Source organism: Leucopleurus acutus (genome assembly GCF_964270905.1).
Source record: "Leucopleurus acutus genome assembly, chromosome: X".
Classification (NCBI taxonomy): domain Eukaryota; kingdom Metazoa; phylum Chordata; class Mammalia; order Artiodactyla; family Delphinidae; genus Leucopleurus; species Leucopleurus acutus.
Window position 1 is genome coordinate 71,988,227 of NC_139148.1, and position 18,228 is coordinate 72,006,454.

At 36.3% G+C, this 18,228-nt stretch overlaps 1 protein-coding gene across 1 annotated transcript in view; it reads right to left on the bottom strand.

Moving 5' to 3' along the window:
- Window positions 1–18,228, bottom strand: part of HDX (highly divergent homeobox) — a gene marked incomplete at both ends in the record, with an annotated part of 157,196 nt that overhangs the window by 18,448 nt on the left and 120,520 nt on the right. Inside the window, 2 exons of the mRNA XM_082864246.1 lie at window positions 7,910–7,993; window positions 10,851–10,930. Coding sequence (XP_082720372.1) covers window positions 7,910–7,993; window positions 10,851–10,930 — 164 coding nt within the window. The remainder of the gene's footprint in view (window positions 1–7,909; window positions 7,994–10,850; window positions 10,931–18,228) is intronic.

Here is an 18,228-nt window from a genome sequence, read left to right on the forward strand (position 1 = left end):
CTCAGCTCGCAGCCCCGCCCGCCCCGGCGGGTGAGCAGACAAGCCTCTCGGGCTGGTGAGTGCCGGTCGGCACCGATCCTCTGTGCGGGAATCTCCCCGCTTTGCCCTCCGCACCCGTTGCTGTGCAGTCCTCCACAGCTTCGAAGCTCCCCCCTCCGCCTCCCGCAGTCTCCGCCCGCGAAGGGGCTTCCTAGTGTGTGGAAACTTTTCCTCCTTCACAGCTCCCTCCCACTGGTGCAGGTGCCGTCCCTATTCTTTTGTCTCTGTTTTTTCTTTTGTCCTACCCATGTACGTGGGGAGTTTCTTGCCTTTTGGGAGGTCTGAGGTCTTCTGCCAGCCTTCAGTAGGTGTTCTGTAGGAGTTGTTCCACGTGTAGATGTATTTCTGGTGTATCTGTGGGGAGGAAGGTGATCTCCGCGTCTTACTCTTCCGCCATCTTCCGCCTTCTCTATCATATGGTTCTCTTTCTTTCTTTCTTTCCTTCTTTCTTTCTTTCCTTCTTTCTTTCTTTCTTTCTTTCTTCCTTCCCTCCTTTAGACAATGAATCATCCCAAATTGAGGAGGTGGACTTTCAGAGCAAGATTTATGATTTTTTTCCCCTTTTCCTCTTTTAGTGAGTGTGTATGTGTATGCTACTCTGTGAGATTTTTTCTGCATAGCTTTGCTTCCACCATTTGTCCTAGGGTTCTATGCGTCCATTGTTTTTTAAATTTTTTTCTTAATAATTAATTTTAATGTTAATAACTTTATTTTATTTTACTTATCTTCCTTCTTTCTTCCTTCCTTTCTTTCTTTCTTTCTTTCTTTCTTTCTTTCTTTCTTTCTTTCTTTCTTTCTTTCTTTCTTATAATTCTACTAATTCTTTCTCTCTACTTTTCCTCCCTTTTCCTGAGCCATGTGGATGAAAGGCTTTTGGTGCTGCAGCCAGGAGTCAGTGATGTGCCTCTGAGGTGGGAGAGCCAACTTCAGGACACTGGACAACAAGTGACCTCCCAGCTCCACATAATATCAAATGGAAAAATCTCCCAGAGATCTCCATCTCAACGCCACCACCCAGCTTCACTCAACAAGCAGCAAACTACAGTGCTGGACACCCTATGCCAAACAATTAGCAAAACAGGAACACTACCCCAGCCATTAGCAGAGAGGCTACCTAAAATCATAATAAATCCACAGACACCCCAAAACACACCACCAGATGTGGACATGCCCACCAGAAAGACAAGATCCAGCCCCATCCACCAGAACACAGGCACTAGTCCCCTCCACCAGAAAGCCTACACAACCCACTGAACCAACCTTAGCCACTGGGGACAGACATCAAAAACAACGGGAACTATGAACCTGCAGCCTGCAAATAGGAGACCCCAAACACAGTAAGATAAGCAAAATGAGAAGACAGAAAAACACACCGCATATGAAGGAGGAAGATAAAAACCCACCAGACCTAACACATGAAGAGGAAATAGGCAGTCTACCTGAAAGAGAATTCAAAATAATGATAGTAAAGATGATCCAAAATCTTGAAAATAGAATAGATAAATGCAAGATACTTTTAACAAGGACCTAGAAATACTAAAGATGAAACAAACAATGATGAACAACACAATAAATGAAATGAAAAATACTCTAGATGGGGTCAGTAGCAGAATAACTGAGGCAGAAGAATGGATAAGTGACCCGGAAGATAAAATAGTGGAAATAACTACTGCAGAGCAGAAGAAAGAAAAAAGAATGAAAAGAACTGAGGAAGTATCAGAGACCTCTGGGACAACATTAAACGCTCCAACATTCGAATTATAGGGGTTCCAGAAGAAGAAGAGAAAAAGAAAGGGACTGAGAAAATATTTGAAGAGATTATAGTTGAAAATTTCCCTAATATGGGGAAGGAAATAGATAATCAAGCCCAGGAAGCACAGAGAGTCCCATACAGGATAAATCCAAGGAGAAATATGCCAAGACACATATTAATCAAACTATCAAAAATTAAATACAAAGAAAGCATATTAAAAGCAGCAAGGGAAAAACAACAAATAACACACAAGGGAATCCCCATAAGGTTAACAGCTGATCTTTCAGCAGAAACTCTGCAAGCCAGAAGGGAGTGGCAGGACATATTTAAAGTGATGAAGGAGAAAAACCTGCAACCAAGATTACTCTACCCAGCAAGGATCTCATTCAGATTTGATGGAGAAATTAAAACTTTTACAGACAAGGAAAAGCTGAGAGAGTTCAGCACCACCAAACCAGCTTTACAACAAATGCTGAAGAAACTTCTCTAGGCAAGAAACACAAGAGAAGGAAAAGACCTACAGTAACAAACCCAAAACAATTTAGAAAATGGGAACAGGAACATACATATCGATCATTACCTTAAATGTAAATGGACTAAATGCTCCCACAAAAAGACACAGATTGGCTGAATGAATACAAAAACAAGACCCATATATATGCTGTCTACAAGAGACCCACTTCAGACCTTGAGACACATACAGACTGAAAGTGAGGGGATGGAAAAAGATATTCCATGCAAATGGAAACAAAGAGAAAGCTGGAGTAGCAATTCTCATATCAGACAAAATAGACTTTAAAATAAAGACTATTACAAGAGACAAAGAAGGACACTACATAATGATCAAAGGATCAATCCAAGAAGAAGATATAACAATTGTAAATATTTATGCACCCAACATAGGAGGACCTCAAAACATAGGGCAAATACTAACAGCCATAAAAGGGGAAATCGACAGTAACACATTCATAGTAGGGGACTTTAACACCCCACTTTCACCAATGGACAGATCATCCAAAATGAAAATAAATAGGGAAACACACGCTTTAAATGATACATTAAACAAGATGGACTTAATTGATATTTACAGGACATTCTATCCAAAAACAACAGAATACACATTTTTCTCAAGAGCACATGGAACATTCTCCAGGATAGATCATATCTTTGGTCATAAATCAAGCCTTGGTAAATTTAAGAAAATTGAAATTGTTTCAAGTATGTTTTCCAATCACAACGCTATGAGACTAGATATCAATTACAGGAAAAGATCTGTAAAAAATACAAACACTTGGAGGCTAAACAATACACTACTTAATAACGAAGTGATAACTGAAGAAATCAAAGAGGAAATCATAAAATACCTGGATACAAATGACAATGGAGACATGATGACCCAAAGCCTATGGGATGCAGCAAAAGCAGTTCTAAGAGGGAAATTTATAGCAATACAAGCCCACCTTAAGAAACAGGAAACATCTCGAATAAACAATGTAATATTGCATGTAAAGCAATTAGAGAAAGAAAAACAAAGAAAAACCCCCAAATTTAGCAGAGGGAAATAAATCATAAAAATCAGATCAGAAATAAATGAAAAAGAAATGAAGGAAACAATAGCAAAGATCAATAAAACTAAAAGCTGGTTCTTTGAGGAGACAAACAAAATAGATAAACCATTAGCCACACTCATTAAGAAAAAAAGGGAGAAGACTCAAATCAATAGAATTAGAAATGGAAAATGAGAAGTAACAACTGGCACTGCAGAAATAGAAATGATCATGAGAGATTACTGCAAGCAAGTCTATGCCAATAAAATGGACAACCTGGAAGAAGTGGACAAATTCTTAGAAATGCACAACCTGCCAAGACTGAATCAGGAAGAAATAGAAAATATAAACAGGCCAATCACAAGCAGTGAAATTGAAACTGTGATGAAAAATCTTCCAAAAAACAAAAGCCCAGGACCAGATGGCTTCACAGGCGAATTCAATCAAACATTTAGAGAAGAGCTAACACCTATCCTTCTCAAACTCTTCCAAAATATAGCAGAGGGAGGAACACTCCCAAATTCATTCTACGAGGCCACTATTACCTTGATACCAAAACCAGAAAAAGATGTCACATAAAAGAAAACTATAGGCAAATATCACTGATGAACATAGATGCAAAAATCCTCAACAAAACACTAGCAAACAGAATCCAACAGCACATTAAAGGGATCATCCAACATAATCAAGTGAGGTTTATTCCAGGAATACAAGGATTCTTAAATATACACAAATTAATCAATGTGATAAACCATATTAACAAATTGAAGGAGAAAAAACATATGATCATCTCAATAGATGCAGAGAAAACTTTCAACAAAATTCAACACGCATTTATGATAAAAACCGTGCAGAATGTAGGCATAGAGGGAACTTTCCTCAACATAATAAAGGCCATATATGACAAACCCACAGCCAACATCATCCTCAATGGTGAAAAACTGAAAGCATTTCCACTAAGATCAGGAACAAGATAAGGTTGCCCACTCTCACCACTCTTATTCAACATAGATTTGGAAGTTGTAGCCACAGCAATCAGAGAAGAAAAGGAAATAAAATAATCCAAATCGGAAAAGAAGAAGTAAAACTGTCACTGTTTGCAGATGACCTGATACCATACATAGAGAATGCTAAAAATGCTACCAGAAAACTACTAGAGCTGATCAATGAATTCGGTAAAGTTGCAGGATACAAAATTAATGCACAGAAATCTGTGGCATTCCTATGCAGTAATGATGAAAAATCTGAAAGTGAAATCAAGAAAACACTCCCATTTACCACTGCAACAAAAAGAATAAAATATCTAGGAATAAACCTACCTAAGGAGACAAAACACCTGTATGCAGAAAATTATAAGACACTGATGAAAACAATTAAAAATGATACAAATAGATGGAGAGATATACCATGTTCTTGGATTGGAAGAATCAACATTGTGAAAATTACTCTACTACCCAAAGCAATCAACAGATTCAATGCAATCCCTATCAAACTACCACTGGCATTTTTCACAGAACTAGAACAAAAAGTTCACAATTTGTATGGAAACACAAAAGACCCCGAATAGCCAAAGCAATCTTGAGAACGAAAAAAGGAACTGGAGGAATCAGGCTCCCTGACTTCAGAGTATACTACAAAGCTACAGTAATCAAGACAGTATGTTACTGGCACAAAAACAGAAAGATAGATCAATGGAACACGATAGAAAGCCCAGAGATAAACCCACGCACATATGGTCACCATATCTTTGATAATGGATGCAGGAATGTACCGTAGAGAAAGGACAGCCTCTTCAATAAGTGGTGCTGGGAAAACTGAACAGGTACATGTAAAAGTATGAGATTAGATCACTCCCTAACACCATACACAAAAAGAAGCTCAAAATGGATTAAAGACCTAAATGTAAGGCCAGAAACTATCAAACTCTTAGAGGAAGTCATAGGCAGAACACTGTATGACATAAATCAGAGCAAGGTCCTTTTGACCCACACCCTAGAGAAATGGAAATAAAAACAAAAATAAACAAATGGGACCTAATGAAACTTCAGAGCTTTTGCACAACAAAGGGAACCATAAACAAGACCAAAAGACAACCCTCAGAATGGGAGAAAATATTTGCAAATGAAGCAACTGACAAGGGATTAATTTCCAATATTTACAAGCAGCTCATGCAGCTCAATAACAAAAAAAAGAAACAACCCAATCCAAAAATGGGCAGAAGACCTAAATAGACATTTCTCCAAAGAAAATATACAGACTGCCAACAAGCACATGAAAGAATGCTCAACATCATTAATCATTAGAGAAATGCCAATCAAAACTACAATGAGATATCATCTCACACCAGTCAGAATGGCCATCTTCAAAAAATCTAGAGACTATAAATGCTGGGGAGGGTGTGGAGAAAAGGGAACACTCTTGCACTGCTGGTGGGAGTGTGAATTGGTACAGCCACTATGGAGAACAGTATGGAGGTTCCTTAAAAAACTACAAATAGAACAACCATGTGACCCAGCAATCCCACTACTGGGCATATACCCTGAGAAAACCATAATTCAGAAAGAGTCATGTACCAAAATGTTCATTGCAGCTCTATTTACAATAGCCCAGAGATGGAAACAGCCTAAGTGCCCATCATCGGATGAATGGATAAAGAAGATGTGGCCCATATATACAATGGAATGTTACTCAGCCATAAATAGAAACGAAATTAAGCTATTTGTAATGAGGTGGATAGACCTAGAGTCTGTCGTACAGAGTGAAGTAAGTCAGAAAGAGAGACAAATACCGTATGCTAACACATATATATGGAATTTAAGAAAAAAATGTCATGAAGAACCTAGGGGTATGACAGGAATAAAGACACAAACCTACTAGAGAACGGACTTGAGGGTATGGCGAGGGCGAAGGGTGAGCTGTGACAAAGCAAGAGAGAGGCATGGACATATATACACTACCGAACGTAAGTTAGATAGCTAGTGGGAAGCAGCTGCATAGCACAGGGAGATCAGCTCGGTGCTTTGTGACCACCTGGAGGGGTGGGATAGGGAGGGTGGGAGGGAGGGAGATGCAAGAGGGAAGAGTTATGGGAACATATGTATATGTATAACTGATTCACTTTGTTATAAAGCAGAAACTCACACACCCTTGTAAAGCAATTGTACACCAATAAAGATGTTTAAAAAAAAAAGAAAACACTGGATCATTAAATGTCCTTTAGAAGTCAATTAAAATGATAATTCAAATTTCTGGGCTGGATACTCTGGCCTGTCCAGGTCTTCAGCTTGAAACCTTCTCAAGTGGGCTCGTGCCCCAGAGTGGAAATGTACTAGAAAGAATCCTCTGAGTTCTGGGTCCAGCCTTATCTGAACTGTTTGCGTGTACTAAGTGGAGCACACTTAACAGCTGTGCAATCCGGTCCTCTCGTTTGTAGTTTCCATAGCCTGTGCCAAGTGGTGGCTTGCAGAGCCATTTTAATTCTGAACTGGGCATTTAGAAATATTGTATGACCATGTGGGAGTGATTACAAGGATCTCCTGTACCTCAGAACCAACAACTTTATAATTTTATTAGCTGAAAATACAGTTTAAATGTAGGATTATATTGTGCTCTTTGACCACTTAGCAAATAAATTTCAAAAACTAATTTCCTTCTGTGTTTACAATGTTCAATATTTTAAAGTCTGACATGTTATGAACATTTGGAAAACAGAATCTGTTGAATGACATAACTTTCAATTATAGTAAAACTGAAAATATTTTTGAGAAAATGACAGCTGTTGTCTTTTCTGATTAAATGTTATTTATTGTTAATATCTTAAGATTACTAGTCTCTGCTTTGAAGACGTATGATATTTAAGAAAATAGCTTTTGTGCATGAAATGGATGAATCTGTTGCCAAATTTCAGAAGGCCCCAAATTACCTAGTAAGACAGGATATTGATTAACAAAGGGAAAACAATTACACCTCTATGCAGAAAACATATTGACATATTAGACTGATAGTTTATGTCAAAATTTAATAAAAACAAAATTATGTATGGCACACTGTCAAAGTAAGTCTTTCAGTTCAGTAACAAATGACATTAAGAAAAGGTAATTTCTTTTAATATTCATTCAGTATTTGCTTTGGGAATTGTTTTTAAACTTCTAAAACAGGTATATTCTTATATTCAAAAAATGTCTTCAGAAATTGAAATTCAAGATAAAATTAGCAAGGGACACTGGAGAAAATACCCCCTTTACCATCATTTAAAAATGAACATGGACTTTAAAAAGCCATTGTCATACATTTCACATTAACCACCACTATGCCTTATCTTGCCATACACCATCAATAATTACTCCTGTTCAGCAAACTGTGCTTAAAACCATAACCACTAAACCAGCCAGCATTAATTAAAATGTCCAGCACTCTGACTGATATCCAAGTACCTGAGAGAGTCAATGCAGAGTCCCAGTATACCTAATTTATCAAATAGAAGTGAAATAAACCGGTATGGAGGTACTGTAACAGTCTGCCTCCTTTAATACCTTCTCTTAAAAAATTCAGAATCTGAAAATACTTTTACCTTATAATCCAAGAGAGAATTCACTTGTTCTACTTCAGAATTACTTATCATGTCACTTTCTTCATCATCAATAATTTCTATTTTCTGTAACACAAGTAAAGAAGTTTTCCTAAATATATATCTGATCATCACTATACTCAGTAATGTATAGAGCATATATACATTCAATATTCAGTTTTAGTGATGAGGTTATCTAGTCTAGGTTATCCAGAATAACTCTAACTGACTGGTTCCTCAGCTTTACACCTAGTATGTGTCTGAGCCACCTCCCTTAGTAACAGAAAATTATTGTAATACTATTTAAAACAGAAAAAAAACACTTTCACAATATCCCTGAAATAATAGGCATTTGAACTCTGCTTAAATAGTGCCCTCCAGGAAGGGAGCTTGCTTCCTATAAGGGTAGTCTATTCAACGATAACCAAATTTAAATGGTTGGAAGGGCTTTCTTTTTTAAGTTTCCATATATCTCTTTGCAAATTGTAATGTAAAATATCAACATATGACATGTATTGCAAAGTCAAATACAGCTTTAAAAAGAAATTCACTTACTTACGGCACTCCATTAGTTATACAATTAAAAACAGACATTTATAGTGTAATGGCAAAAAGAGCAGGATGATTTGTTTCCTTCACTAGACAGTGAGAAAGAGAAGAGAGCAAGAACAAGAGACACACTAAACTGCCCTTAGCTTTAGAATTAAGGTACAGCATAATTTGTACAGTATCTCGCACACAGTAGGTACTAATTAAATATTTGTCAAAAGAATGAACAAAACAGCTTAGTACTGATGGAAAAAAAAATGACCAATAAGCTCCAACCATGGAGGAAATGCAAGTTCTCTAATCATAGAACTTTTTTTAAAAAAAGAAAAAGTAAAACGAAAAAACAAAATTGGCTTTAATTTTTCTTTTGCATATGAAAAACACAGTTAAGAAAAAACACTTTTAAACATTTAAGTCCTGCCAACCCAAAAGAAAATTTAAAAAAGAGAAAAGCTAAGCTAGAGTTAGTCACTAGGCAGTCTTTTAAGAACAATCACATTAATAGCAACATGTCGTAGGCAGAATTTGAAATCAAGTTTCCTACCCAGCAATAGATATGGTGATTAAAAATCACAAATGAACTGGGAATGATCATATTTGATATATTGCCTATGAGGATATGATACCATAACAGCGTTTGTGACCTGCTGGTTTCTGAGTCAGGAGGACAGCTGCAATGAAGTTGCTTTCTACTGCTGCCTGGAGATGAATCTAATGTTTTGTTTTCTATTATAATCACTATAAACTTGGGGCTTAATCGTGTAAGCTCTCACCAGAATGCAGATTTGATATCTTTTTTCATGTTGTTTTTTTAGATTTTTCTATTTGGATTGGTTCTTGGAAAAAAGAGCTAAGTAATCCAGGGAGGAAGGCCCCAAGGACCACTGTATAGATTTCGCATATAAATAGGTCTTATATGTCTTTGTGATTTGTCATCCATGAATAATTGGGGACACTCAAAAGTTATAGGCAGAGGAGATCAACTTTTGAAAGTTTGGAGTTTTGTCTCTGAAAATCAATTGCTCTTGAAAAATTAGGTGCCTAAGTGACTGTGGATCATCCTATGCCACGACTTCATTCATTATCTTCAAGTGTCTGCCACAGGGGAGATCCAATGCTGAGAAATTCAGACTAAAAGTGAACATGTCTTTAGGGGAAAAGAGTTCCAATTTGCAAATAATTGTATATAATTTGTAATAGTATTACTCAAATCTGGAGCAAAGGAGATTATTACTTGGTGAAATTAAGAATATTAGCACAATTAGTAATTGTGGAAAACAATTATTACTAGCTATCTAATGAAAACACAACTTTACCTCAGAATAAAAGTATGTTTTCCTATATGTCCATTGAATTTACTCTTAGAAGGGCCAAATATAAACTTAAATCAGGACTGAAATCAGTAAAATGCAATCCTAAATTACACTCTGTATGTGGAAAATACTGTTATATATTGTTGATATCTAACAAAAAAAGAACAAAACTGTATTTTATGTGCTCAACTTTTATTAAGGAGATGTGACAGAATTATAGTGTCAGATAAATAATGTTTGTAATGGAAGCCAGGGTAAATCTTGAAGTTACAGCCATTTTGTAACAGAAAAATCCATTATAGGGACCATTTGTAAAGTTTGCAATCAAGCACAAGCACAAAACACTGATTCAAAAGCAAAAGCAAAAGCACAATGACATTTGCCTTTATGTCTGACTTTAGGTTAATACCATCTTGATTTCTGTATTATTTGTTGGAGTCAGAATATAAACAGATGCTGCTGATACAGCTGCTTAGAGAAGATCTCTACATATCAATGTTTACATTTTCACAAAACTCAGTTTAATCCACATGTAGGCTGTATCTGCTTGCTATTCAGTTTCTTAATACTGCCTTTCTTCCATTGCTGCAATTTTTAAGATGACCAGCAGAGTCCAATTTAACTAAAAAGAAGAAAAGTTTCCAAAAACAGTATAGATAGGTATGGTCTGAACAAAGAACACAAGAATCAGGAATCCTTGGATACAAGTCCCAGAACTAAGTAAGCCTTCCTCCATGGTCTCAGGCTAAACTTTTTTAACTCTGCCATCTGTCAAATGAGAAAAAATCTGCTCTTTGCTAAATGTGTTGAAGCAAAATAACTTGTTATGTATAAAATGTCACATGTGTAGTAAGCATTAGGTTTTTATATTTGCAAAGCTCCTAAATTAAAAAAAATGGTATAAATGACATTGCTTTAAATTTCATTTATTAAACCCTATGAGACATATCATTGCATTGGTAACAGATCCGTTTGTGAAGTGGAGCAAGACTTTATTCTGACAATGCTGATATTGTCACCAACTGAAAACAAATCCATGGAATCCATCATATAATGAGGAAAGAATTTCAAAACGTACATACCACATTATCTGAGGATACTGTATGGTGGTTCTCCTCCTTATGAGCCCTTGCCTCATTTAGAACAACTTCACTGGACTCCTCTACAGAAACAAAGAAGGCCATGATTTCATTTTTCATTCCTTAAAACTTTATTGAGAATGTTTTTTTCAAAATCACTTAAATAATTTCTCTATTGTAAAAAGACACAAATGGCAATTCTACTTCTAACAATGTATTCTAATGAAATAAATGTGGATGGATTTGAATTTAAGGATGGTCATCACTGTGCTGCTTATAATTTAAAAAATGAAGTAACCTATATGCTTAACAATGAAGGCTTGGATAAATCGTGTAGGGCTTATCCTTACAATAAATACTAGAAAGCCACTAAAAATGAAGTAGAATAATAGTTGATAATAAAGAGAATATTCATGATCTATTGGAAAGAGAAAAACTGAAGGTGACAAAATCTACTCTATAGGTACACTGTGATCTTAATTTTATAAAAGAAAACAAGTACACATTTTCATGGAGAAAAGAAATACTGATGTTATTTACACCAAAACATTGCCATTATTATTTCTGATTGAAATTACAGGCAACTTTTATTACTCTTCATTTTGTCTAATTTACTTGCTTTAATAATTCTTATTTTCTTTCATTTGCTTATTTATATTTAAATATTTTCTACAATAAACATGTATTGCCCATTTTAATAAGAAAAAAGTGATACAAATAATGTTCAAATACATGATATAAAGCTATAAATATAGTACATTTTCAATTTTGTAAAAAGGGATGTGTATATGCGTGTACACACACACAAACAATCCTGTATATATGCAGAGAAAACACTGGCATAAATATTCTCTCAACCCCATTTCAAGAGAGGATATCACTGAGGGGTAGGAATATTTCTAACTTTTTCATTGTATGTTCCAATATTTTATATAATGAACATGTATTCTTTTTATGATCAAAATTTAGTATTCTGATACTGTAGGGGGAGTGGCCAAGATGGCAGAGTAGGAAGACCCTGAGCTCACCTCCTCCCATGGACACACCAAAATTGCAACTATTTCAGAGCAACTACCCATGAGAGCAGCATGAAGACTAGCAGGAAAGAATCTTTACTGCTAGACATATAATGAAGGAGCCACAAGAAGAGGGGTAGGAGGGGCAAAGACACAGTATAGTGAAGAACCATACACCTGGGGAAGGTGACCCACAAACAGGAGGATAATTATAATTGCAGAGGTTCTCCCCAAGGAGCAAGGGATTGAAACCCCACGTCAGGCTCCTCAGCCCAGGGGTCCTGCACTGGGAAGATGAGCTACCCGGAAAGTTTGGCTTTGAAGGCAGGGCTTACTTTCAGGAGAGCCAGAGGGCTGTGGGAAAAAGACTCCACTCTTAAAGGGCACACACAAAATCTCACACCCTCCAAGATCCAGGGCAGAAGCAATAATTTGAAAGGAGCCTGGCTCAGATGTACTTGCTGATCTTAGAGAGCCTCCTGGAGAAGCAGGGGGTGATTAAAACACATCTTGGAGACACAGACGCTGGCAGTAGCCATTTGGGGGAGTTCATTCCACCATAAGGACATTGTTGCTGGTAAGCACTACTTTGGAATCCCCCCTCTAGCTTATTAGTGCCAGGACCCACCCTGCCCACCAACCGGTGGGCACCAGTTCTGGGATGCCGCAGACCAAACAGCTAGCCAGGAAGGGACACAGCCTCACCCATGAGCAGGCTGACTGCCTTAGGATCTCCTAAGCTCCCAGCTGCTCCAGGACCTGACTACATCCACCAGAGTGCCCAGGACCTGGCCCAGGTCACCAGTGCACCTGTGCTAACCCCAGGACTCCCAGGGCCCTATAGCCAGAGACTGTGGGACACAACTCTGCCCATCAGTGAGTGGCACTGTCACCACTTTTATTCAACATAGTATTGGAAGTCCTAGACATAGCAATCAGATAAGAAAAATAAATAAAAGACATCTAAATTGGAAAGGAATAAGGAAGACTCTTACTGTTTACAGATGATATGACACTATACATAGAAAATACTAAATATACCCCTAAAAAGTACTAGAACTCGTCAATGAATTTGGTAAAGTTGCAGGATAACAAATTAATATGCAGAAATCTGTTGTGTTTCTATACACTAACAGTGAACTACCAGAAAGAGAATTTATGAAAACAATCCCATTCACAATCGCATCAAAAAGAATAAATTACTAAGGAATACATCTGACTAAGGAGGTAAAAGATCTGTACTCTGAAAATTATAAGATACTGAGGAAATAAATTGAAGATGACAAAACAGATGGAAAGAAATTCTGCGTTCATGGGTTGGAAGAATTAATATTGTTAAAAGAACCATACTACACAAAGCAATCTACAGATTCAATGCGTTCCCTACCAAAATACCAATGGCATTTTTCAGAGAACTAGAAAAAATAATGCTAAAATTTGTATGGAAGCACAAAAGACCCCAAATAGCTGAAATAATCTTAAGAAAGAAGAACAAAACAAGAGGTAGCACGCTCCCTGATTTCATACTATACCATAAAGCTACAGTAATGAACAGTAAGATTCTAGTACAAAAACAGATACATAGATCAACAGAATCAGAGAGCCCAGAAATGAACCCACACTTATAAGGGCAATTAATCTATGACCAGGGAGGCAAGAATATACAATAGGGAAAGTACAGCTTCTTCAATAAATAGTGTTTAAAAAACTAGTCAGCTACATAGAAAAGAATCAAAATAGACTACTTTCTCACACCATATACAAAAACTCAAAACAGATTAAAGGTTTAACTGTAAGACCTGATATTATAAAACTTCTAGAAGAAAACATAGGTAATAAGTTCCTTGACATCAGTCTTAGCAGTATTTTTTGGATATATATCCTCAGTCAAGGAAAACAAAAGCAAAAATAAACAAATAAAACTACATCAAACTAAAAAGCTTTTGCAGAGTAAAGGAAACTGTCAACAAAACAAAAAGGCCGCTTACTGAATGGGAGAAAATATTTTCAAAGGATGTATCTGATAAGGGGTTAAGATCCAAAATATACAAAGATATCATACAACTCAATATCAAAAATACAAACAACCCAAGTAAAAAATAAGTAGAGGACCTGAATAGACATTTTTTTTTCGAAGAAGACATACAGATGACCAACAGGAAAAGATGCTCAACATCACTAATCATCAGGGAAATGCAAATCAAAACCATTTTGAGATATCACTTCACATCTGTCAGAATGCCTATTATCAAAAAGGCAAGAAATAACAACTGTTGGCGAGGATGGGGAGAAAAGGGAACCCTCGTGTACTGTTAGTGGGAATGTACATTGGTGCTGGCAGATACTATGGAAAACAGCATGGAGACTTCTCAAAAATTAAAAATAAAACTACCATATGATCTAGCAATTCCACTTCTGGGTATTCACCAAAGAAAATGAGAACACTAATTCAAAAAGATATATGCACCCCTATGTTCATTGCAGCATTGCTTACAATAGCCAAGAAATGGAAGCAATTTAAGTGCCCATTGCTAGATGAATGGATAAGGAAAAATCTGGTATACACACAGACACACACACACACACACACACACACACATATACACACAGTGGAATATTACTCAGCTATAAAAAGAATGAAATCTTGCCATTTGCAAAAACATGGATGGGCCTAGAGGGTATTATGCTAAATGAAATAAGTCAAACAGTGAATGACAAATACTGTGTGATTTCACTTATATGTGGAATCTAAAAAACAAAACAGAGGAACAAACTAATCAAAAAGAAATAGAGTCATAGATACAGGGAACAAACAGGTGGTTGTCAGATGGGGTGGGGTGTGGGCAGGACAGAAATAGTTGAGGAAGATTAATTGGTAGAAACTTTCAATTACAAAATAAATTAGTTACAGGTATGAAATGTACAGTGTGGGGAATTACAGTCAATAATTATGTAATATCTTTGTAGTGACAGATGACAACTATACTTGTCATGGTGAACGTTTTGAAATGTATAGAAATATTGAATCACTATTTTTTATATCAGGAATTAACAAAGCATCATAGGTCAATTATACTTCAGAAACAAACTCATACAAAAAGAGATCAGATTTGTGGCTACCAGAGGCAGGGGGTGGGTGGATGGGAGATTGGATGAAGGTGGTCAAAAGGTACAAACTTCCAGTTATAAGATAAATAAATACTAGGAATGTAATGCACAACATGACAAAGATAACTAACACTGCTGTGTGTTATAAATGAAAATTGCTAAGAGAGTAAATCCTAAGAGCTCTCATCACAAGGAAAAAAATTTTCTATTTCTTTAATGTTGTTTCTATATGAGGTGGGGGATTTTTACTAAAACTTTTGTGGTAATCATTTGATGATATATGTAATTCGAATTATTATGTTGTACACCTTAATCTTATACTGTGCTGTAGGTCAATTATATCTCAACAAAACTGGAAAAAGAAGTTCGCATACTGTAAGTATGAATGAGTAGTCAATCACTGGCTGTCATACTAATAAAACAGCAATGAAATTTTTTTAAAAACCCTGATAGTTTAAAAATGAGAAAAGAAAAAATAAAAGAAAAGTTAACTCAGAAAAATCAGTGTACTAAAAAGTTCTCTGTGCTGAGCTAGGAGAAGTGGCTAATTCACAGTATAGTGTGTCTACAAGATAATCCTCTGTCTTAAGATTTCCCCTACCTCTATCCCTTAGAAAAATAGGGCTAATGTTTCTCTCTTTTCTTTCTGCACAGCCATGTCATAGATTGTTTGGATAAATACTAGTGGAAGTTCTCAGCCCCTCGGTAATGAACAATTTATTTCACCATAGAAAGCAGAACAGAAATAGTTATCAGTTCTCCTAAGATTTTTTGAGTCCATTCCTTCCCATGGAAAGACATATAAGGGTGCAGTGTATGAACATGGGAAATGACTAGGAGGAAAACATTGCTCATCCAGGAACTCACATATGAGTGCATTGAGAATTAAAGATATTCAGGGAAGTTTTACCAGAGTTTTAATGCAAAGTCCACTAAAAATTCAACTGATTTTTTTTCTATAAAAGAATGGTTCCTAACCCTCCTACACTGTGGGTGGGAATGTAAATTGGTACAGCCACTATGGAGAACAGTATGGAGGTTCCTTAAAAAACTAAAAATAGAGCTACCATATGACCCTGCAATCACACTCCTGGGCATATATCAGGAGAAAAACATGGTCCAAAAGGATACATGCACCCCAATGTTCATTGCAGCACTGTTTACAATAGCCAAGACATGGAAGCAGCCTTAATGTCCATTGACAGAGGAATGGATAAAGAAGATGTGGTACACATATACAATGGAATATTACTCAGCCATAAAAAGAGAATGAAATAATGTCATTTGCAGCAAAATAGATGCACCTAGAGATTTCCATACTGAGTGAAGTAAGTCAGACAGAGAAAGAGAAATATCATATGATATCGTTTATATGTGGAAACTAAAAAGAAACGATAAAAATGAACGTATTTACAAAACAGAAACAGACTCACAGACTTAGAGAATGAAATTACGGTTACCAGTGGGAGAAGGGTGGAGGGAAGGGATAGTTAGGGAGTTTGGCATTGACATGTACACACTGTTATATTTAAAAAGGATAACCGACAAGGACCTACTATTTAGCACAGGGATCTCTGCTCAATGTTATGTGGCAGCCTGGATGGGAGGGGAGACTGAGGGAGAATGGATACATGTATATGTATGGCTGAGTCACTTTGCTGTGCAACTGAAACTATCACAACATTGTTAATTGGCTATACTCCTATATAAAATAAAAAATTTTTAAAAAGTGGTTCCTAGATAGAGGAAATTTTATTAATTATTAGGACATTTCAAATCACCGTATTTCAAGTCCTGTGTAATCAGCAACTAAATGAAATGAAGGAAGGGAAAATTGTCATCAGATTTAGATGCAGAGCTGGTATTAGTACTGGTGCCCTATAAATAGGAGTTATATTGCTCATCAACAGATCTTTACTGGTATCATTCCTTAGAGGTTTGCCTTACATTTCTGTTCTCACTTGCTCATAGCTTGGTAAACAGTTCTGCTTTACCAGCAACAGATTCATCCATGATTTGATGATTCTTTTATAAGATGCATATAAAAACTGTTTTGAGGATTTCTAAAGTAAAAAGGTATGAAATTATACAGCTGAATAAAGCATGTGTTCTTTTGCTTATAGGTAGCTTACACATCTGTAAAAGTTTGAAAGCTAAATACTGTCAATATGTCTGGTTATTACTCAACAAAAGCAGCTCTCTTAAATGGAAAATAAATAAGTAGAATACTAATCAGTGAAAGCTCTAGTGGGCACTTTATGTGGTGGCCACATGCTCACACTAAGTAGCTGTACGCAGAATTATCTTTCATGTGCATATCCACATACATAATAGGTACAGCTGAAAAGAGGCTTTGTTATAAAATTTAATGAATTTAACATTATAGATGTTGTTTCTATACTTTAGACAGTTCACTTCTCAGGATAGTATAAATCTTTAAAGTTGCTCAACCATAAATATATTTTGGTAGACACAAAACTTGAAATTAAGGAGCTGAGTCATCTATTACATTTGCTAAAGTTTGCAGTTCAGTGTGGGGGGTGAATCCAGGTAGCCTTTTCGTTTTCAATGCCAACCACATATCCTTTCACTTCACCTCCACACATGGAAAGGCAAAGGAAATGGGAGAAGCGAAGGTGGAAAGTAGGAGGAAATTAGAGGTAAGTCAGAAGCTCTGTATCAGGGAAGTACCTACTCTCCCAGAAGCAAAAGAATGGACTTGAAACCGCTAAAAGATCAACAGCACTTTTTTGTGACTTTGGCTAACCCTGCCTTTTACTGTGTTTTAAAAAATAATCCTTGTTTTTGCTCGTAGAGTTCTTTTCTAGAATATTTTTAAGTGATTTTAATTGTTTTTTGACATGTAAAATGTGAGCCCTGATTTAAAGACATTTTTTTTCTTCTTAGACATTTAAAAGACTCTAACCCTATTGAATCAACAGCTGTATTATAAAGGACCTTGAGTTTCAAGTTGTTAGTTTTCTGAAATAGTATGGGAAGCTACTCTGATTATCTTGCCTCCATATCTCTAAGATGTAATTAATGGAAACTCAAAGTAAACATACATTCGACTACAGTTTCATAATTGGAAGAGAATATGGTCAGCATATTTTAAAGGTATTATGTTAATCTAGGCCGGATGATACAATTCCCTTAATTGTCACAAAAGAATCACACAGTTAAATCAGATTAGCATTCTCCATCAGTAAAATGAGGAGGATAACAGGACAGCACTAGTAGGAAACCATACGGAAAAA